This window comes from Callithrix jacchus, chromosome 7 (genome assembly GCF_049354715.1).
Source record: "Callithrix jacchus isolate 240 chromosome 7, calJac240_pri, whole genome shotgun sequence".
Lineage (NCBI taxonomy): Eukaryota > Metazoa > Chordata > Mammalia > Primates > Cebidae > Callithrix > Callithrix jacchus.
This window is the reverse complement of record NC_133508.1, coordinates 98,993,037-99,015,412: the sequence shown is the minus strand read 5'-3', so window position 1 is coordinate 99,015,412 and position 22,376 is coordinate 98,993,037. Positions and strand designations below refer to the sequence as shown.

At 40.4% G+C, this 22,376-nt stretch overlaps 1 protein-coding gene across 30 annotated transcripts in view; it reads right to left on the bottom strand.

The window, feature by feature from the left end:
- Nucleotides 1-22,376, bottom strand: part of PATJ (PATJ crumbs cell polarity complex component) — a 411,839-nt gene that overhangs the window by 221,531 nt on the left and 167,932 nt on the right. For all 30 annotated transcript variants that reach the window (XM_078332015.1, XM_078332024.1, XM_078332028.1 and 27 more), the window contains one exon: nucleotides 8,056-8,149. In XM_078332015.1, the coding sequence (XP_078188141.1) occupies nucleotides 8,056-8,149 (94 nt within the window). The remainder of the gene's footprint in view (nucleotides 1-8,055; nucleotides 8,150-22,376) is intronic.

Below are 22,376 nucleotides of genomic sequence, written 5' to 3'. Positions count from 1 at the left end.
AATTAGCAGGGCATGGTGGCGTATGCCTGTAATACCAGCTACTTGAGAGGCTAAGGTACGAGAATCGCTTGAATCCTAGAGGCAGAGGTTGCAGTGAGCAGAGATCACACCACCGCCCTCTCTGGGTCACAGAGTGAGACCCTGTTGTGAAAAAAAAGTATAATTCATATATAGCCTTACTTATTAGAGCCAAAATACTTTCTAGGCTTTGAATTTTTTGAGACTGACAACTATGTGACCCTATGTAAATAATAATTTAATTTGTTCTCTTCCTTTCTGGGTCTTTTTGGTTTTTTTTTTTTTTTTTTTTTTGGAAGAGGAGAGAAGGTGAGCTTAATGCATTGCTAGATTTTTGAGGATAGCGGAGCTAGCAAGTATTCTATTTTCTTCCAAACTTGAATACAGAATTTTTTTGTACAAGGGAGAGAGGTTTGGGCTAGGTTTCCCACCCCACTCCATGGGAACACATGAGAATTACTTTTTAAAGAATTAAAATATGTATGTGTACATATTTTATACGTGAAATGAATTTTATTTATTTATTTGAGACAGAGTTTCGCTCTTGTTACCCAGGCTGGAGTGCAATGGTGTGATCTCGGCTCACAACAACCTCTGCCTCCTGGGTTCAGGCAATTCTCCTGCCTCAGCCTCCTGAGTAGCTGGGATTACAGGCACGCGCCACCTTGCCCAGCTAATTTTTTGTATTTTTAGTAGAGACGGGGTTTCACCACGTTGACCAGGATGGTCTCGATCTCTTGACCTCGTGATCTACCCACTTTGGCCTCCCAAAGTGCTGGGATTACAGGCGTGAGCCACCACACCCGGCCCGCGAATGAATTTTAAATAAATATGAAGTGGAGTGACTCCTAATGAGTAGGTATTTGGGGGGAAGTGTGATGAAAATGTCCTCAATATTCTAAAATTAATAGTGGTGATGGTTGAACAATTCTAAATATACTGATAGCCACTGGACTATACATTTTAAGAAGGTAAATTATATGATATGTGAAATATATCTCAACAAGGTTTTTTTTAAAAAAGTTATCCCTTCTAAGCTTAAAAATATTGTGACTCTGATTAACAGAACTGATAATAAATCACATTTCACAAGGACTTAGCTAGTATCCTATTCTTAAAATAATTGAAATAAAACAATAAAAATTAAAGTAAAACATGAAGATGCAAGCAATTGGTAATCTAAATTTTTATTTGCACTGGGCAGTACACAGGTTAATTTCTTTCTTCCAGACAGGGTCTCACTCTGTTGCCCAGGCGGGAGTGCAGGGTCACAATCATGGCTCCCTGTAGCCTTGACTGCCCAGACTCAACTGATCCTTCTGCCCCAGCCTTCTGAGTAGCTAGGATCATAGGGGTGCACCACCATACTAAGTTAATTCTTTTATTTTTTATAGACAGGGTCTTATTATGTTGGCCAGGCCAGTCTGGAACTCCTGGGTTCAAGCAACCCACCGGCCTTGGCCTCCCAAAGTGCTGGGATTACAAGAATAAGCCACCACCCCCAGCCACACAGGTTAATTTTATAATTATGCTTCATAATCTAAACACACTCTTTACACTAAACATGCCATTATGATATATGATGGCCAGGTCTTTTCTGGGAAAAACAAAATTAAGGCAGAAAAACAAAAACACCTAAGAGAGCATGCTTTTCTGAAACTGAAGTATAAAGGAAGGGCTGTAGGATTCCTACAGTGTGGGGTTTCATTCACCATTCATATCTCTGCTAGATCCTTAAAAGCCAGTGGCAGCAAAAAGTCAGTTATACTGAGTTTCTAGGACCTTATCTGCATAGACAGAGACATGTCTACAGTGTGGTTCTCACTGTTTCTTTGTGACCACTCTCTTACATGTTACAAAAAGTCATTCCATAATCTTCTGCTCCCCATAGTTTAAACATGTCGCTGAAAGAATGAATATGCTTGCAAGTTAGAAAGACCTGGCTGTTGTAAAAGCATTTAACCTCTGGGATCAGAGTGATCAAAGCAGGGCCTTCTGGAGATAGACGCTTCTCTCTCAGGAGACTGACGCCTTTAGATAAGGTGGGAAATGGCATGTGGGGAAAGAGAAGTCAAGCTGTTCTGCATAGAATGCTCTGAAACTAGACGGATGGTGCAGTTTGTCAGAAAGAGTGTCTCCAAAGCACCAGGAGGAAACTGCATTTCCATGGCATCCCCACTGTTGACTATCCAAGTCATGTACCCTCTGCCATTAATTTGTCCAAATACTGGGTTTGTATAACGTGCCAGGCCGAAATAGAGAGGGTCACTACCCTCATGGAACTTAGAGGGTTAAGTGGGGAAGATAGATATTAATCTAGTAAGTACATTAAAATGATATTTAGTTAACTGCTATAAAAAATAAAAATGCAGGAATCTGTATTAAACTAAGGAGTCAGGCAAAGTTTTCCAAAGAAGGTCACATTAAGCTGAAATCAGCAGAAGGTATAATGCCTTCTTCAAATGCTCTTCTGTGTGTCCCATGAGAATGCATTGAAAGAGCCAGGGAGAATGTATGGCACATAGTGGGTACTGAAGAGACTGTGATTATTATCGTGTAATTACTAAAACTGTGGTGATATAAATGTAAAGGGCCAGGCACGGTGGCTCATGCCTATAATCCCAACACTTCGGAAATCCAAGGCGTGTGGACCACAAGGTCGGGAACTTGAGACCAGCCTGGCCAACATGATGAAACCCCATCTCTAGTAAAAATACAAAAATTAGCCAGGTCTGGTGGCAGATGCCTGTAATCACAGCTACTCAGGAGACTGAGGCAGGAGAATTGTTTGAACCTGGGAGGCGGAGGTTGCAGTGAGCCAACATCGTGCCACTGCACTCCAGCCTGGGCAACAGATCAAGACTCTGTCTCAAAAAAAAAAAAAAAAGTAAAGGAACAACTACAAATGCAAGAGAGCCTGGGAATGAAGATTCAGCTATGCTTGTCAATCCATTGTCAGGAAGAGACATAATAAACAAGAGAAGTTTCATTCTAGGGTGGGAGGATGGGAGCGCTGGTAATGGCTTCAGCCAAAACTCAGAATAGGAGGTAAAAGGTCCACTTTGGAGAAGACACAATATTTTATTTTGGTTGGAAAATTGAAAGTGCTAGTGAAAAAAAGACATGGCATCTTCCCAAGAGCTGACTGAAAATTTGGGTCACAAGATCAAAGAAGGATTAAAGTTAGAAACACTTTCACGTCACCACAGAACAGTGAACTGAGTGATCTCTTCATGCTCTCAGTGATCTTGAATTCTTGACAAACAATCTGATTGTAATTCTAGGTATGAAAGGCCATTTCCACAAAGTAAGTCAAAAGTTCCTGTACCTTTGGCAATTCCTGCAACCTTTGATAATGGTGGTTTTGCCACGAGCTAGGCATTGAAGCAGTATATTGTTTCTTAATTTTTTCCTAATTCTTAAAGTTTAAGCATCTGTGGTTCAATTAATGGTTGTAAGACTTCTTATGATAATTAGACACCGGAATGTCATAAAATATGTTCAACTTTGCAAGATCAGTGATCAAAAATATAAATGCCCATTACATGCCACACTCTCTATATTGGTTGTAACATTTACGTTTCACAATAATCTAAATGGTAATTACTATGCTTATTATTTTGGAGGGGAAGCGGGGACAGAGCCTCACTCTGTTGCCCAGGTTGGAGTGCAGGGGCGTGATCTTGGCTCACTGCAACCTTTGCCTCCCAGGTTCAAGCGATTCTTGTGCCTCAGCATCCCTAGTAGTTGGGACTACAGGTGTGTGCCACCATACCTGGATAACTTTTGTATTTTTAGTAGAGACAGGGTTTCACCATGTTGGCCAGCCTGGTCTCAAGCTTCTAACCTCAAGTGATCTGCTCACCTTGGCCTCCCAAAGTGCTGAGATTGCAGGGGTGAGTCCCTGCACCCCGCATACTACAGTTATTTTATCAAGTATCCTCTTTCTCTTCTTCCTCATCAATTTCTTCTTGTTAAATTCAATGGTTATTTTCATGTCTCCAGCCTCCTCAACTTCTTAGAAGCATTCCACCCTTGACCACTGAAGGTGAGTGACAGCCTTCTTGAAACATCTTTCCCTCATAAACAACATAACCCCCTAATCTCCTGGAAATGTTCTTATGCTAGAGTGCTTCTTGCTGGCTCCTGGGGTAGGTGCTGGGTTTGCTTTTTATTGCTGTCTACACACTATTCCTAAGTAAACTTGTGGGCTCCCGTGGCTTTTAAACACCATTTCGATTGGAGTGTGGTCTCTGGATCAGAAATATAATACCAGCATCACTTGGAAACTAATTATAAATGCAAATGATCACGTCTAGGCTTAAGCAATCAGAAATGGCCGGGGCTGAGGTTAGGGGGCAGGAAATGACCATGACTGTCAATTACTATTTAACCAGCTTTCCAGAACCTCCTGATGCACAATGAAGTTTGAAAGCCACGGCAAAAAAAATTAGCCAGTCCTGGTGGCACATGCCTGTAGTACCAGCTACTTGAGAAACTGAGGCTTCAGTGAGCCATGACTGTGCCAATGCACTCCAGCCTGGGTGACAGAGCAAGACCCCATCTCAAAAAAAAAACAACGACGACAAATAAAACCCATGTACATCTCAACTCTCTGATCCCTCTAACAAAATCAGCACTTCCCTGTAGGCCTACAATTTAAATTGCAGCCATCTGCTTCAGAATCATGGTCCTTGGGAAAGTTATGTAGTCTTACTTTTATCACTGTGAAAATAAAGACTTAGTCTTCAGACAAGAATTTAATAAAACAGCAACCCCAAATACTTTTAGTTTAGAACAGATGAGCAGTGTTCATTTAACATGAGTCAAGAAAGAAAGAAAAACCCACGGGATCTATTTCAAAAGGAAATATAGGAAGGCCAGAGGCTTCAGGCTCACGTGCATTTCAAATGTGAATTATCTAATAAATACCTCCATACAATTCAAACTCTTTTGGAGAAGTTAACAGTAAATTTAATGGGATGTCTATGGGAAGGGCCTAGACACTGGGAAGGAAAAAAATTATGTAGCAAAATGAATGACAAGTAATATACATGCCAAAATAGGTCTGCTACAGAATCTGTGAAATGTATATTATAGCTCAAGAATGGTTGAGTATTAGAAATCTTTTTCTGCATTTAAGGTAAATTAGTGTCCTTCCTGACCCCACTGCTGCTGTGTATACGTGCCTGTGCACATGAGCTTGTAACTTTGGGGAGGACACAGCTGAGTCTGCCTATTTTAGGCATAAAAGTGGTATTTACGGCCAGGCGCGGTAAATACCTCACGCCTATAATCCCAAGCACTTTGGGAGGCCTAAGAGGGTGGATCACGAGGTCAAGAGATCGAGACCATCCTGGTCAACATGGTGAAACCCCGTCTCTACTAAAAATGCAAAAAAATTAGCTGGGCATGGTGGCACATGCCTGTAATCCCAGCTACTCAGGAGGCTGAGGCAGGAGAATTGCCTGAACCCAGGGGGCGGAGGTTGCGGTGAGCCGAGATCGCACCATTGCACTCCAGCCTGGGTAACAAGAGCGAAACCCCATCTCAAAAAAAAAAAAAAAAAAAAAGTGGTATTTACACAAGAACCCCAAATCACTCTGTTCCTATTTCTTTTTCTTTTTTTTTTTTGGAGACGGAGTATGGCTCTGTTACCCAGGCTGGAGTGCAGTGGTGCAATCTTGGCTCACCACAACCTCCTCCACCTCACAGGTTCAAGTGATTTTCCTGCCTCAGCCTCCTGAGTAGCTGTGACTACAGGTGCGCCCTACCATGCCTAGCTAACGTTTGTATTTTTAGTAGAGACAGGGTTTCACTATGTTGCCCAGGCTGGTCTCAAATTCCTGACCGCATGATCCACTTGCCTTGGCCTCCCAAAGTGCTGGGATTACAGGCATGAGTCACCACGCCTGGGCTTCTTTTCTTTTTCTTTTATTTTCTTTTTTTTCTCTTCTCTCCCACCCTTCTTTTCTCCCTCCCTCTCTCCCTCTTTCTCCCTTTTTCTCTCTCTCTCTTTCTCTCTTTCTTTCTTGAGAAGGGAGTTTATCATGTTGATCAGGCTGGTCTTGAACTCCTGACCTCAGGTGATCAGTCTGCCTTGGCCTCCCACAGTGCTGAGATTACAGGCATGAGCCACCGTGCCCAGCTGTACCTATTTCTGCAACCATAATGAGTTTCAAGGAACAGCAAGTGTTGATGACGTTATCGGCTCTGGAGTCAGAGTACATGGGTTTGAACCCCATTCCTACTATTCGTTAGCTATTTGACTTTGAACACATTCTGTAATTTCTCTGAGCTTTTATTTGTATAATTAGAACCTTACAAAGTTAGTATGTTGACTGAGTTAACAATACACATAAAGGCTTTAAAACAATGCCTGGTACGTGGTAACCCAGCGCATTTACTAGGTATCACGCTGCCTATACTAAACTCTTCAAATGCTCTTTCCTCTTTGTCACAACGACCTTATGAAAAAATTATGATGAGATACTCGTTCAGCCCCATATAGATAAGCAAGGGTGAACCATGAAGATGTTAAATAACTTGTCCAAAAACTCACAACTAGCAAGTAGTAGAACCAGGATTAAAACATAGTTTTAGGTGCACACCTCAAACAGGTTTCCTAATAACTGGGTAAATACTGGCCATCTGGCAAACCAGAAAGTAGTGTGAGTAATCAACAGCTCAGCTCCATTCTGCTGCAGCTGCCCTGATATCCACATCAGAACAAGGAAATATATTACACATATGCACACACATATCCACTGTATACACCATGTGTAACTCTCCAAAAAGAGGCTGAAAACTAAAGCCCACAGGACACTTGGCAGATTTTGTTCCCATGCCTTCGCATTATCCCTTCCAGGCTGGTGACTCAGTCAAAACTAAAGGAGGGCGATGTTACTCACTTCATAGCAGACTCAACACTGTTACTAAAACGCAGGTGGTATTCCACAAAGATTTATTGAATACATGAAGAAAATGACACAAGAGAAAGGCCTTCATACAATTGCAAAGTACAATTCAAGTTTTTATAAAATGAATTTAATTATTATAAATTTACATTTATTTTACGTTATTTCTATTTATGTATTTGTTATATTAAAAAATATAAATGATTATTATAACCATAATAGGAGCTTTAATACTTATCAAAGACTCACTATGTGGCAGGCTAAAGCCTTCATTTCTTCATTTTACTCCTCATTACAACCCTATGAAGTAGGTATCATTATTGTACCCTTTTTATAGAAGAGGGAATATTTAAGGTCACACTCTAGGAACTGCTACAGTAAGAATTCTGACTCTTTCAATTTTGATATTGAATTCCTTTTCTATATTGCAGATGGGAAAAACATTCTGTTAAGGAAACATATGTTTCACATGCCATAAAATTCACCCGTGTACATTGTATATGTCAGTGATTTTTAGTATATTCACAAACTGTACAACCATCACCACTATCTAACTTTAGAACATTTCATCACCTCCAAAAGAAATATGGTATACATTAGCAATAGTATATACTATACATACATAAAAGAAATGCGAATTATTTTAAATATAGCCACAATTAAATATATGTATGAATGTATATTTGATTCAGCTAATGCAAAAGAAAATCATGAAATGAATTTTAAAGGACAAAATATAATAATTCTGCATTAGCAACATCACTTTGAATAAGACAAGTAATCAACAGCTGAAAGCTACATCCAACCCAGATTATTATGGGTCAAATTCTAATTTCAAGGACCTGGAACATTTTGGTATTCACAACCAAACAATAATATTAGAGGAAAATATAGGAAAAATAGTGTACAACATAGCTTCCTTCAATATTCCCTTTCTCAGTGTCAAAGGGAAAAGCTTAGGAAATGACCACAAAAGCTTGAAAGGTATAGATTTTCTTTTTTAGCCTATGTTCACGCACATTTTTGAAGAACTCAGCCCTATATTTGATAATTTACAACAGTCATTAAAACATAATTTAATAAGTTCTGCATCTACCCTAAATAGTGAAAAGGCACTCACGGTCGGTAAAGGCGTCTTCATTTTCATCACTGTCATCAGGTAGAGCTTTATAAGGAGGAGGCAGTTTCATTGGAGGTGGAGCAGTTCCTTGCCTCTGAAGATGCAAAATTTGAGAAAGGGTTAAATGTTTTTGTACAGTGCTATTCCTTCAATGACAAAAAGCACCAAAGATAAGTCTGGAAACATTTAGACCATACCGAACTCTCAAACGTCATTCATATCAGAGGATTGTAAAACAAATACAATGTATACTTTTATGCTTATGTTATTATATAAAAGTGACTGTGATATAAACCCACTAATGCAGAAAAACAGCAATGTAAAAGCAAGTTTTTAAGACTGCTGACCAACCTAAAAGAAAGCATTTCTTTCTCTGGTGAGAAAGTCCATTCTCTATATTCTTTACATTGTGGAAGCTTAATTTTGTTATTAACCAGAAAATTCAAATGAAAGACATTTCTACAATAAATGTAAAAGTAAAAACTATCCATTGTATTAATTCTACAATTATTTAAACTTTTTCTTCAATTGTAGAAGTTACAGATTTTATTCTTTAAAAAATACATGAAATACCTAGACTTTCTAACTGAAAATGTATTCATCTACAATTTATAGATGGTCAACACGCATTTTAACATTTTCAAAAAGAGGTCAACATGCATTTTAACATTTTCAAAAAGAGATATATTCATGATGAATAATTATATCTGCATAAATATTCATTCAATTCACATACCAAACGATACAGCACATCAATATTTGGTTCATACACACAATTAAAGTAGAACTAAACTCTATGATCAAATTACCTTCACAGAATGAAGACATTTTCTAGAACGCTGGGAGAAATAAAACATGCCAAACTCAATGGTGAGACTCAAGCTGCTACAAAGAATAGGAGCCGATATACCAAGCACTCCACAGAAACCAGAATAACTGAATTATGCTACAGGATTTCAATAAAGTACATTCAATTATGCTTTATATGACAAAACCACTAATGGCAGGATACACTTCAGTAAGTGGCCAATGAGTGGTCCATTACAGAAAGCAGGCATGTAATAAATTCTCCAAAATAGAAAACACTATTTGAGAGTCAACAAGGAAAGCACACACCCATATTTTATTAAGATAATGTCAAACCAAAGCAGAAACTATATACATTTGTAGAACATCCAAATCTATAAAATGCAAGAGTGATGATGGAAGATGCCAAATACAAAACACTTCTTAGGGAATAGGAGAATACAGAAATGTGATCACTTTGTCTCTTTAATTCTTTTAAGCTGAAGAAACTTAAAACTGAGTGAAATGAAGAGTAAAGGCAAATGAACTCTTTTCAGTAAACCTTTTCCTCAGAACCAAGTTATCCTATATCAAAGACAATACTCAGAACAAACACAGCCAAGTTTTGAAATAATATTGAGATGAATTCTCTTTAATGGTATTTTTTTATATCTAAGACAAATTTGTACAACTGACTTGTTTTATTAGCTTCTACAGACACTCTTGAAAAATAATATAGAATAAGCATGTCCTGGTCTCCCTACAGTCTGAGTGTGGATTGCCAGATACCAGGGGCATCCTTCTGCTGCACATGAGAGAAGGGTATGCACAGGTCCAGGCTCTCCCAAGGTGTGGCAAAGGCAGCTGGAGCAAGGGATGTGCAACTAGATCAGGTGATTTTGACCTTCATGAGGGTAGAGAACAAAACAAACTCTGTGGCATCCTTAACTCTGAGAACAGTCCTGGGAACACCGTAGGCCTCCCTGAACTGTTTGCTGAGTGACTAAACAACTGGTTGTCACTCACGCTGTTTGGGTTCCCTGATGCATTATTAACCTTAGAAAAATGCCAGAGATGCAAATAATTCTTGTTCAATGTCATTGCATATTAACTTTGTCTGGTAGAGATGCAAATGATTTTAGTCCTGTAAAAAAGATAACTCCAAAGGGTACAGTTTTATTGCCCTATAGGACATTAACCAGTTTTGTCTCTAAGTTGGAATCTTAAGCACTCTTTCTTTCAGCAACTGTAAACACTTCACTCTCTTCAACTCTCTCTGAACCAGGCTTACCGTCTTGTTGGTTCCCTCATTAATCAGTTAAATAAATACTTGGCACCTGCACATTTTGCATAATTTTCAGTCACGTTTTAATTTTTTCTTAAATTATACTTTGAACAGTTTTGGAGGTCCCACTGAGATGCTCAAGCAGACTCACCTACCAGAACCAATTAAATTGTGATGGCTCAGAGATGCAATTCATGAGCTGTTCAAGCCCATTTACATGATTTTTTGGCACCCATGGTTAATTCCAAGTGGCAAGAGAACTTTGCCTTTTTGACAGTTCCTCTGATTTTTATTTCTACTTCTATGATTTTGTTTCTGATATGAGACCAAATTTGGTTCTGATATGTACTTGTAATTCCTCACTGATAGTAGAAATAAATGGAGTTTGGTTTTACGGTCAGACCATTGAGAGTTATTAGTTGGGATGAGAATCTATAATATACTGGTTCTATAAGATCTAGTCTCAACTGGTTGGCAGACAACAGAGAATGTGTTTGTTAGTCTTTTTGTTTGCCTGTCTGTGTTTTTGTACAAGAACATGTCTGGGAGGCCGGGTGTGATGGCTCATGCCTGTAATCCCAGCACTTTGAAAGGCCCAGGTGGGCAGATCACATGGTCAGGAGATTGAGACCATCCTGGCTAACATGGTGAAACCTCGTCTCTACTAAAAATACAAAAAATTAGCCGGGTGTGGTGGCACACACCTGTAGTCCCAGCTACTCGAGAGGCTGAAGCTGAGGCAGGAGAATCGCTTGAACCCAGGAGGAGGAGGTTGCAGTGAGCTGAGATGGCGCCATTGCACTCCAGCCTGGGTGATAAGAGCAAGACTGTCTCAGAAAAAAAAAAAAAAAAAACCACAGAAGAACATGTCTTGGGTCCACTGGAAAGAACAGCTCCTTGGCATAAAACCAGTGGGTTTCGCATTCCTGTGTCTACATTTGAATATGGCTACAGTTGCAGGACAGAAGCTGAACACACTCTGTGTATCTGCACTGAGGAAAGAAAAGTCCTTACCTTTCACTTTGAATGTGAAATATTCTCCTACCTTCAGAGCATATTAATAAATTAATGTGAATCTCTCAAAATAAACAATCTGTTTCTGATTGGTTCGTAGAAATAAGCATTATTTAAATGTAACGCTCTCAGAATTTCCAGAAAATAGTTGACTAAACTTACATTACTTTAAATGTACAAGCCTTTTAATAATAATTTTAAGAATCTCTTTTTCACAAAAACCACAAACTCACAATCATTGTTATGTAGGAATCCAGATTCACATAATCAAAGTTCATGACCTTTTGAAGAAAGGGAATACATGAAATAACACTGAAGAAAAACTTAGAAAACAGCCAAGAGTTTATAGAAACCCACAGTTAATACTAGTATTTCTTTTTTGTTTTTGAGACAGAGTCTGGCTCTGTCATGCAGGCTGGAGATTGCAGTGGCATCATCTTGGCTCACTGCAATCTCCATCTCCCAGGTTCAAGCAATTCTCCTGCCTCAGCCTCCCAAGTAGCTGGGATTACAAGCATGTACCACCACACCTGGCTAATTTTTATTTTAGAAGAGACGGGGTTTCACCGTGTTGGCCAGGCTGGTCTCAAACTCCTGACCACAAATGACCCTCCTGCCTCAACCTCCCAAAGTGCTGGGATTACAGGCATGAGCCACCACGCCCGGCCAATACTAGTTTTTCTATGAATACTGATTGCCTGTCCTTGCAATCTACATAATGCAAAACAGGTTAAAAAACAATGTGCTGAGGCAAACTAGAACAAAACTAGAGACTTACTAAAGATCTACTCACCAGTTTTTTGTTTGTTGGTTGGTTGGTTTCGTTTTTAGTTACTCTCTTTCTTTAAAGTGAGTAATCCCAAACCAAACCTAGACCTCTGTTAGAAATGAGTGTCAGGTGATTTGTACTGTCTCCCTTTTGACTGTCAATGATTCTAGAGAACACGTCTTTCTTTTATATTAAGGAGAAAATAACATGCACAAAAAAACTTCTTTTAATGATAATAATTTTTAAAGAGATAGATTAGTGACCTGGCCTCCTGACCTTGAAAAGAGGACGCTCCCTCAGCATGTTGGGCACATCTTTATTCTCATACTAATTACACTCTCTTTATTTCACTACATGTGGCACCCTGATCTGAACACCTCTTATGGTGAAGGTGTTTTGTCATTCCAGAATGTAGTATAATGCTTGGCATCTAAGATGTAATTTCAGAGAAAAGTAATACAGTAAAAAGAGCACTCTGCAACCACTAAAAGACCATCCCATAATGGTGATGTGGAATCTGATGTGATTTCTCCCGTTGCAACATTAATGCAGTGACTAGGTGTTTTTCTTTGTGACAAATAACTCAGTTGACTTTTGGTATTCCTGGGCTCCTACTGGGGTTTTTACTGAATGCAAATACCCTTGCTATGTATTGAAAGTCAGTTGGTTTAATGGAGCAGTCCGAAGTTCATAAGAATCATACACCTACCTTCCTGGGATCTTATGTGGAAGGATCTGTTTTCCTTCCTGGGATCTTATGTGGAATTTTCCTCAATAGATTCTATTATCTTGTTCTCAGATGTGGTTGGAGTAGTAACCATTCACCTATGTGGTGTTTATTGTCTGTGTCCCCACAAAGTGTTACCTTAAATGTTTCCTTTTTGATGTTGTATCACCAGATCGATGCACAGAAACTGATTCACTATAGATAACCAATAAACACTTGATGAATAGTCAGATCTTTGCATCAACATATGAATTCACAAAATTCCAGCAATAGGGTAGATTAAGTATTCTTAGGAACCCTTCTTAATCACATAAAAATGACAGACTAAAGTTTAAACAGTACGGCTGGGCGCGGTGGTTCAAGCCTATAATCCCAGCACTTTGTGAGGCCAAGGCGGGCAGACCACGAGGTCAGGAGTACAAGACCAGTCTGGTCAAAATAGTGAAACCCCCCCCTCTACTAAAAATACAAAATATTAGCCAAGTGTGGTGGTGTACGTTTGTAATCCTAGCTCCTCGGGAGGCTGAAGCAGAAGAATCGCATGAACCCAGAAGGCAGAGGTTGCAGTGAGCCGAGATTGCGCCATTGCACTCCAGCTTAGGCAACAATGTGAGACACCATCTCAAAAACAAACATTAAAAAAAAAATTTTTTTTTTTTTTTGAGATGGAGTTTCGCTGTTGTTACCCAGATTGGAGTGCAATGGCACGATCTCAGCTCACCGCAACCTCCGCCTTCTGGGATCAAGCAATTCTCCTGCCTCAGCCTCCCAAGTAGCTGGGACTACAGGCGTGCACCACCATGCCCAGCTAATTTTTGTATTTTTAGTAGAGACGGGGTTTCACCTTGTTGACCAGGATGGTCTCGATCTCTCGACCTTGTGATCCATCCACCTCGGCCTCCCAAAGTACTGGGATTATAGGCATGAGCCAATGCGCCCGGCCAAAAAAAATTTTTTTAACAGTGCTTTTGTGACATATGACTGAGGCCAGAAACAACTATAAATTTCAAATCAAGAGGCCTGGTGGAGCTCTAGAAGGTGGCACTTGTGTGGAGGGCCTCTACTGATCCTTGGAAACCTAAAGCCAGAGATGTCTTTTGATTTTAGGATTATTTATTCATTCAGGAAATATATATGATGCCAGGAAGTATTCTGGGCAATAGGGTTAGAGTAATAATGTAACAGATGAGGTCCCTACCCTCATGGAGCTTCAATTCCAGTCCCTTCCAGATATCACATTTTGTGGGTTTCCATGTCTTATCCCCAAATTACTTTAAAGTAGAAGTTGCTGGCTGGGCGTGGTGGCTTACATCTGTAATTCCAGCACTTTGAGAGGCTGAGGCAGGCAGATCACCTGAGGTCAGGAGTTCGAGACCAGCCTGGCCAACGAGGAAACCCCATCTCTACTAAAAAACACAAAAATTAGCCAGGTGTGGTGGTGCACACCTGTAGTCCCAGCTATTCAGAAAACTGAGGGAAAATATCTGCTTGAACCTAGGAGGTGGACACTGCAGTGAGCTGAGATAACACCATTGCACTCCAACCTGGTTGACAGAGTGAGACTGCCTCAAAAAAAGAGAAACCTAAAGTAGCAGTTGCTGATTCTCCTGTTTGCCTTGCTCCAGTAGAAATGCAAGCTGTAAGATGGTAGAAATTTTTTGTCTTTAACAGCTTTAATTCAATATATTGAGGTATAATTGACATGTACAAAACTGCACACATTTAAAGGATACAATGTGAATCCATCACCACGACCAAGAGAGTGAACATAACAAGCATCCCTAAAAATTTGTTCATGCCTGTTTAAAATCCCTCCTTCCCACCTCTTGCCCTGAAACCTCATTCCCAAGGAACCACTGATCTGCTTTCTCTCACTACAGATTGTACGTTCTAGACTTTTATATAAATATAATCATACAGTATCTACGTATTTTTATCTAATGAGAGATAAGTATCTAATGAGTCCCAAGTGTCCCCTTGAGGCCAAGCAAGGTGGGAAGTTAGATTAAAAATACCACCCTCCCAAACTCCCATTCCTGAAAATAAAGGCTTGTACTTCTAAAAGATTGAGGAAGAATTCTGCAACTAATTACTTGTAATCCATAAGAAAAAATAAATACCTCTGCAAGCAACAACCACCATCTTCTCCGATCCTATATATTACCGATGCTTATTAATAGGTGTCCCCCCAAAAATCCTACAACAGCTTGATCATATAATATGTGCTACGGCTAATCCGAACACAATCTTTGTAATCAAATAAATATTTTAATTGCATTTTAGGTTTTGGGGCACATGTGCAAAACATGCAAGATAGTTGCATAGGTACACATGTGGCAGTGTGATTTGCTGCCTTACTCCCCTTCACCCTCATCTGGCATTTCTCCCCATGCTATCCCTCCCCAGCTCCTTCCCCCCACTATCCCTCTCGTATTCCCCCCAATAGACCCTAGTGTGTAATGCTCCCCTCCCTGTGTCCATGTGTTCTCATTGTTCATCACCCGCCTATGAGTGAAAACATGCGGTATTTCATTTTCTGTTCTTGTGTCAGTTGGCTGAGAATGATGTTCTCCAGATTCATTCATGTCCCTACAAAGGACACCAAGTCATCATTTTTGATTGCTGCATAATATTCTATGGTATATATGTGCCACATTTTCCCTGTCCAGTCTATCATCGACGGGCATTTGGGTTGGTTCCAGGTCTTTGCTATTGTAAACAGTGCTGCAATGAACATTCGTGTGCATGTGTCCTTAGGGTAAAATGATTTATAGTCCTTTGGATAAATACCCAGTAATGGGATTGCTGGGTCAAATGGAATTTCTATTTCTAGGTCCTTGAGGAATCGCCACACTGTCTTCCACAATGGTTGAACTAATTTACACTCCCACCAGCAGTGTAAAAGTGTTCCTATTTCTCCACATCCTCTCCAGCATCTGCTGTCTCCAGATTTTTTAATGATCGCCATTCTAACTAGCATGAGATGGTATCTCAATGTAGTATTGATTTGCATCTCTCTGATGACCAATGATGATGAGCATTTTTTCATATGTTTGTTGGCCTCATGTATGTCTTCTTTTGTAAAGTGTCTGTCATATCCTTTGCCCATTTTTTGAATGGGCTTGTTTTCTTCTTGTAAATCTATTTGAGTTCTTTGTAAATTCTGGATATCAGCCCTTTGTCAGATGGGTAAACTGCAAAAATTTTTTCCCATTCTGTTGGTTGCTGATTCACTCTAGTGACGGTTTCTTTTGCCGTGCAGAAGCTGTGGAGTTTGATTAGGTCCCATTTGTCTATTTTGGCTTTTGTTGCCAATGCTTTTGGTGTTTTGGTCATGAAGTCCTTGCCTACTCCTATGTCCTGAATGGTTTTGCCTAGATTTTCTTCTAGGGTTTTTATGGTGCCAGGTCTTATGTTTAAGTCTTTAATCCATCTGGAGTTAATTTTAGTGTAAGGTGTCAGGAAGGGGTCCAGTTTCTGCTTTCTGCACGTGGCTAGCCAGTTTTCCCAACACCATTTATTAAACAGGGAATCCTTTCCCCATTGCTTGTTTTTGTCAGGTTTATCAAAGATTATAAGGTAGTAGATATGTTGTGTTGTCTCTGATGCCTCTGTTCTGTTCCATTGGTCTATATTTCTGTTTTGGTACCAGTACCATGCTGTTTTGATTTCTGTAGCCTTGTAATATAGTTTGAAGTCTGGTAGTGTGATGCCCCCTGCTGTGTTTTTTTGCTTAGAATTGACTTGGCTATGCGGGCTCTCTTTTGGTTCCATATGAAGTTTAAGGTAGTTTTTTCCAGTTCTGTGAAGAAGGTCATTTGTAGCTTGATGGGGATAGCGTTGAGTCTGTAAATTACTTTGGGCAGTATGGCCATTTTCATGATATTGATTCTTCCTAACCATGAACATGGAATGTTTTTCCATCTGTTTGTGTCCTCTCTTATTTTGTTGAGCAGTGGTTTGTAGTTCTCCTTGAAGAGGTCCTTTACGTTCCTTGGTAGTTGCATTCCTAGGTATTTTATTCTTTTTGTAGCAATTGTGAATGGCAGTCATTCTTGATTTGGCTCTCTTTCAGGCTGTTATTGGTGTATAGAAATGCTTGTGATTTTTGCACATTGATTTTGTATCCTGAGACTTTGCTGAAGTTGCTTATCAGTTTCAGGAGTTTTTGGGCTGAGACGATGGGGTCTTCTAGATATACTATCATGTCATCTGCAAATAGAGACAATTTGGCTTCCTCCTTTCCTATTTGAATACCCTTTATTTCTTCTTGCCTGATTGTTCCAGCTAGAACTTCCAGTACTATATTGAATAGCAGTGGTGAGAGAGGGCATCCTTGTCTAGTGCCACATTTCAAAGGAAATGCTTCCAGTTTTTGCCCATTCAGTATGATACTGGCTGTTGGTTTGTCGTAAATAGCTTTTATTATTTTGTGATACATTCCATCAATACCGAGTTTATTGAGGGTTTTTAGCATAAAGGGCTGTTGAAATTTGTCAAAGGCCTTCTCTGTGTCAATTGAAATAATCATGTGGTTTTTGTTTCTGGTTCTGCTTATGTGGTGAATTACATTTATAGACTTGCGTATGTTGAACCAGCCTTGCATCCCTGGGATGAATCCTACTTGATCATGGTGCATAAGCTTTTTGATGTGCTGTTGCAACCGGCTTGCCAGTATTTTATTGAAGATTTTTGCATCTATGTTCATCATGGATATTGGCCTGAAGTTTTCTTTTCTTGTTGAGTCTCTGCTGGGTTTTGGTATCAGGATGATGTTGGTCTCATAAAATGATTTGGAAAGGATTCCTTCTTTTTCGATTATTTGGAATAGTTTCAGAAGGAATGGTAACAGTTCCTCTTTGTTTGTCTGGTAGAATTCGGCTGTGAACCCATCTGAACCTGGGCTTTTTTTGTGTGGTAGGCTCTTAATTGCTGCCTCAACCTCAGACCTTGGTACTGGTCTATTCATAGTTTCGGCTTCCTCCTGGTTTAGGCTTGGGAGGACACAAGTGTCCAGGAATTTATCCATTTCTTCCAGGTTTACTAATTTATGTGCATAGAGTTGTTCGTAATATTCTCTGATGATAGTTTGAATTTCTGTGAAATCTGTGGTGATTTCCCCTTTATCGTTTTTTATTGCATCTATTTGGTTATTCTCTCTTTTCTTTTTTATCAATCTAGCTAGTGGTCTGTCTATTTTGTTGATCCTTTCAAAAAACCAGCTCTTGGATTTATTGATTTTTTGAAGGGTTTTTTGTGTCTCTATCTCCTTCAGTTCTGCTCTGATCTTAGTTATTTCTTGTCTTCTGCTAGGTTTTGAGTTCTTTTGATCTTGCTCCTCTAGCTCTTTCCATTTTGACAATAGGGTGTCAATTTTGGATCGCTCCACTCTTCTCATGTGGGCACTTATTGGTATATATTTTCCTCTAGAGACTGCTTTAAATGTGTCCCAGAGATTCTGGTATGTTGTGTCTTCATTCTTGTTGGTTTCCAAGAACTTCTTTATTTCTGCCTTCATTTCATTGTTTATCCAGTCAACATTCAAGAGCCAGTTGTTCAGTTTCCATCAAGCTGTGCGGTTCTGAGTTAGTTTCTCAATTCTGAGTTCTAACTTGATTGTACTGTGGTCTGAGAGACTGTTTGTTATGATTTCAGTTGTTTGCATTTGCTGAGGAGTGATTTACTTCCAATTATGTGGTCAGTTTTCGAGTAGGTGTGATGTGGTGCTGAGAAAAAATGTATATTCTGTGGATTTGGGGTGGAGAGTTCTGTAAATGTCTATCAGGTTTGCTTGCTCCAGGTCTGAGTTCAAGCCCTGGATATCCTTGCTAATTTTCTGTCTGGTTGATCTGTCTAATATTGACAGTGGAGTGTTAAAGTCTCCCACTATTATTGTGTGGGAGTCTAAGTCTCTTTGTAAGTCATTAAGAACTTGCCTTATATATCTGGGTGTTCCTGTATTGGGTCCATATATGTTTAAGATCGTTAGCTCTTCTTGTTGTATTGATCCTTTTACCATTATGTAATGTCCTTCTTTGTCTCTTGATCTTTGTTGCTTTAAAGTCTATTTTATCAGAGATGAGAATTGCAACTCCTGCTTTTTTTTACTCTCCATTTGCTTGGTAAATCTTCCTCCATCCCTTTATTTTGAGCCTTAGTGTATCCTTGCATGTGAGATGGATTTCCTGGATACAGCACACCTATGGGTTTTGGCTTTTTATCCAATTTGCCAGTCTGTGTCTTTTGATTGGTGCATTTAGTCCATTTACATTTAGGGTTAATATTGTTATGTGTGAATTTGATACTGCCATTTTGATGCTAGCTGGCTGTTTTCCCTGCTAGTTGATGCAGATTTTTCATTTTGTTGATGCTCATTAGCATTTGGTATGTTTTTGGAATGGCTGGTACTGGTTGTTCCTTTCTATGTGTAGTGCCTCTTTCAAGAGCTCTTGTAAAGCAGGCCTGGTGGTGACAAAATCTCTGAGTACTTGCTTGCTCACAAAGGATTTTATTTTTCCTTCACTTATGAAGCTCAGTTTGGCTGGATATGAAATTCTGGGTTGAAAGTTCTTTTCTTTAACGTTGTTGAATATTGGCCCCCACTCTCTTCTGGCTTGTAGGGTTTCTGCCAAGAGATCTGCTGTGAGTCTGATGGACTTCTCTTTGTGGGTGACCCGACCTTTCTCTCTGGCTGCCCTTAGCATTTTCTCCTTCTTTTCAACCCTGGTGAATCTGACGATTATGTGCCTTGGGGTTGCTCTTCTTGCAGAATATCTTTGTGGTGTTCTCTGTATTTCCTGGACTTGAATATTGGCCTGCCTTGCTAGGTTGGGGAAATTTTCCTGGATAATATCCTGAAGAGTATTTTCCAGCTTGGATTCATTCTCTTCGTTGCATTCTGGTACACCTATCAAACGTAGGTTAGATCTCTTCACATAGTCCCACATTTCTTGGAGACTTTGTTCATTCCTTTTTGCACTTTTTTCTCTAATCTTTCCTTCTCATTTTATTTCATTGAGTTGATCTTTGACCTCTGGTATCCTTTCTCTGCTTGGTCAATTCGGCTGTTGAGACTTGTGCATGCTTCGTGAAGTTCTCGTGTTGTGTTTTTCAGCTCCATCAATTCACTCATATTCCTCTCTAAGTTGTCCATTCTTGTAATCATTTCCTCAAATCTTTTTTCAAGGTTCTTAGTTTCCTTGCATTGAGTTAGAACATGTTCTTTTAGCTCACGGAAGTTTCTCATTACCCACCTTCTGAAGTCTGATTCTGTCATTTCATCACACTCCGTCCAACTTTGTTCCCTTGCTGGTGAGGGGTTGTGGTCCCTTGTAGGAGGCGAGGTGTTCCAGTTTCAGGTGTTTTCCTCTTTTTTGTGCTGGTTTCTTCCCATCTTTGTGGATTTATCCACCTGTCGTCTGAGTAGTTGCTGACTTTCCAATTGGGTCTCTGAGTGGATGTCCAGATTGTTGATGATGAAGTATTTCTGTTTGTTAGCTTTCCTTCTAACAGTCTAGCCCCTCTGCTGTAGGACTGCTGAGGTCCACTCCAGGCCCTCCTTGCCTGGGGAATACTTGTAGCAGCTGTGGAACAGTGAGGGTTGCTACCAGTTTCTTCTTCTGCTATCTTTGTCCCAGAATGATGCCCGCCAAATGTCAGTCTGATCAGTCCTTTGTGAGGTGACTCTTTGGATATATGGGGGTCAGGGAGCTGCTTGAGGAGACTGTTTGTACTTTATAGGAGCTCAAGTGCTGAGCTGTCAGCTCCATTTTTCATTCAGGGCTGCTAGGCAGGTACATTTAAGTCTGCTGTAGCAGAACTCATAAAGCCCCCTTTTTTCCTCAGGTGCTCTGTCCTGGGGAGTTAGGGCTTTATTTATGAGTATCCATTGCACTGTCCTGCCCAGCAAGGAGGCAGTCTAGTCACTGCCTGCTTGCAGAGGCTATGCTGAGCTGCTCTGGGCTCTGCCCTGCTGCTGTGTGTAATTTCCTGTAGTCCTGTTTATATGGGTGTGGTTAGAACTGCCATGGCAATGGTGGCCCGCCTCTGTAATGGTGGACTCTCTCTGTTATGGTGGGTTGTCTCGGCAATGGCAGGCTGCGTCAGCAGTGGCAGAGTACCTCCGTAGGGGTTGAGTGCCTCAGTAATGGCAGATGCTCCTCCCCCACCAAGCTGCACTGTCCTAGGTTCAGTTGTGCTTGCCGTGAAACTCTCAACCCCAAGCGTTTCCAAGTGCTGTTTTGTTTGTTTTTGTGGGAGTGGGACCCGCTGAGCCTGATCACCTGGCTCCCTGCCTCAGAGTCCCCTTTTTTTTTAAGTTGAATGGTTGACTCTCTCCCCAGTGTTCCAGTCGCCTGCTGAAAGGGCGCCGGGATCTGTGTGATTTCCCGTGTAGCGACCCACTGCGCCAGCTGAAACAACGTCGTTGCCCGGGACTCTCCTGGCCTGGCTTACTGTTTAAGTCCCATTTAATCAGCTGAATGTGCTAATCTGCCTTCCCAAATCTCAAATTGCCAGTTTAACAGGGCAACCAGACCAGTGTATTTTGTATGGAGTGCTGCTGCGCTGCGGCACCAGCCGAAACAGCTGCACTGGCCCAAACAGCCACGCTGGCAGCCCGTGGGGCTCCTACACCTGGGAATCTCCTAGTCTGTGGGCAATAAAGATCTGTCTGGAAATGCGGCATCCACTCAGCCTCTGCGCTTTCACTGGAGCTGCAATCCTGAGTTGCTCCTATAACGCCATCTTCTCTTCTCTCACAGTGATCAAAATTTTAACTCAGACAGTGGCCAATCAGGTTAAACAGACAATCCTTTAATTTGGTAAACAACCTAATGACACTTTTCCTCAACTTTTGCAAAAACTCTTGCCTTAAATCCTCAAGGAGTCAATATGTTGATTGGCCCCCATGTACATGTCTGTAATTAAAGTTGTCCCATGTGTTCAATTCAGCTGTGGCTTTTTTCCTAACGGGGTAAAACTTGCAGTGGATAAAGATGTTAAAAAATAAATAAATCAAGATATTGATCACAGAAGATAGTGGGTATATTTCCCGGCCTTGGTCTTAGCTTGAGGTGGAAGAGAAAAAGAGAAAAATGGTGTACCTCAAGAATTACATATAAGTGGCCAGGTATGGTGGCTCATGCCTTTAGTCTCAGCACTTTGGGAGGCTAAGGCAGATGGATCACCTGAGGTCAGGAGTTTAACACCAGCCTGGTCAACATGGTAAAACCCCGTCTCTACTAAAAATACAAAAATTAGCTGGGCATGGTGGCATGCACCTGTAACCCCAGCAACTAGGGAGGCTAAGGTAGGAAGATCACTTGAATAGAGGAGGCAGAGGTTGCAGTGGGCAGGTGGGCAGAGATCATGCCATTGCATTCCAGCCTGGGCGACAGAGCGAGAATCTGTCTCCAAAAAAAAAAAAAAAAAAAAAAAAAAGAATTCCATACAGGTCTACATTCACCAAAGTTAAAGACCTGAATTCATCTTATGTGTGTGGCTTAACAAATTCCAACCCAACACATCAGGCAAATAGAAAAAGAAAATCAACATGGTTTCAGTGTAGTGGATATATTAATCTGATTTCAGGCTGCTGATAAAGACACAGCCGAGACTGGGAAGAAAAAGTGGTTTAATGGACTTATATTTCCATGAGGCTAGAGAGGCCTCATAATCATGCTGAAAAGCAAGGAGGAACAAGTCACATCTTACATGGATGGTGGCAGGCAAAGAAAGAG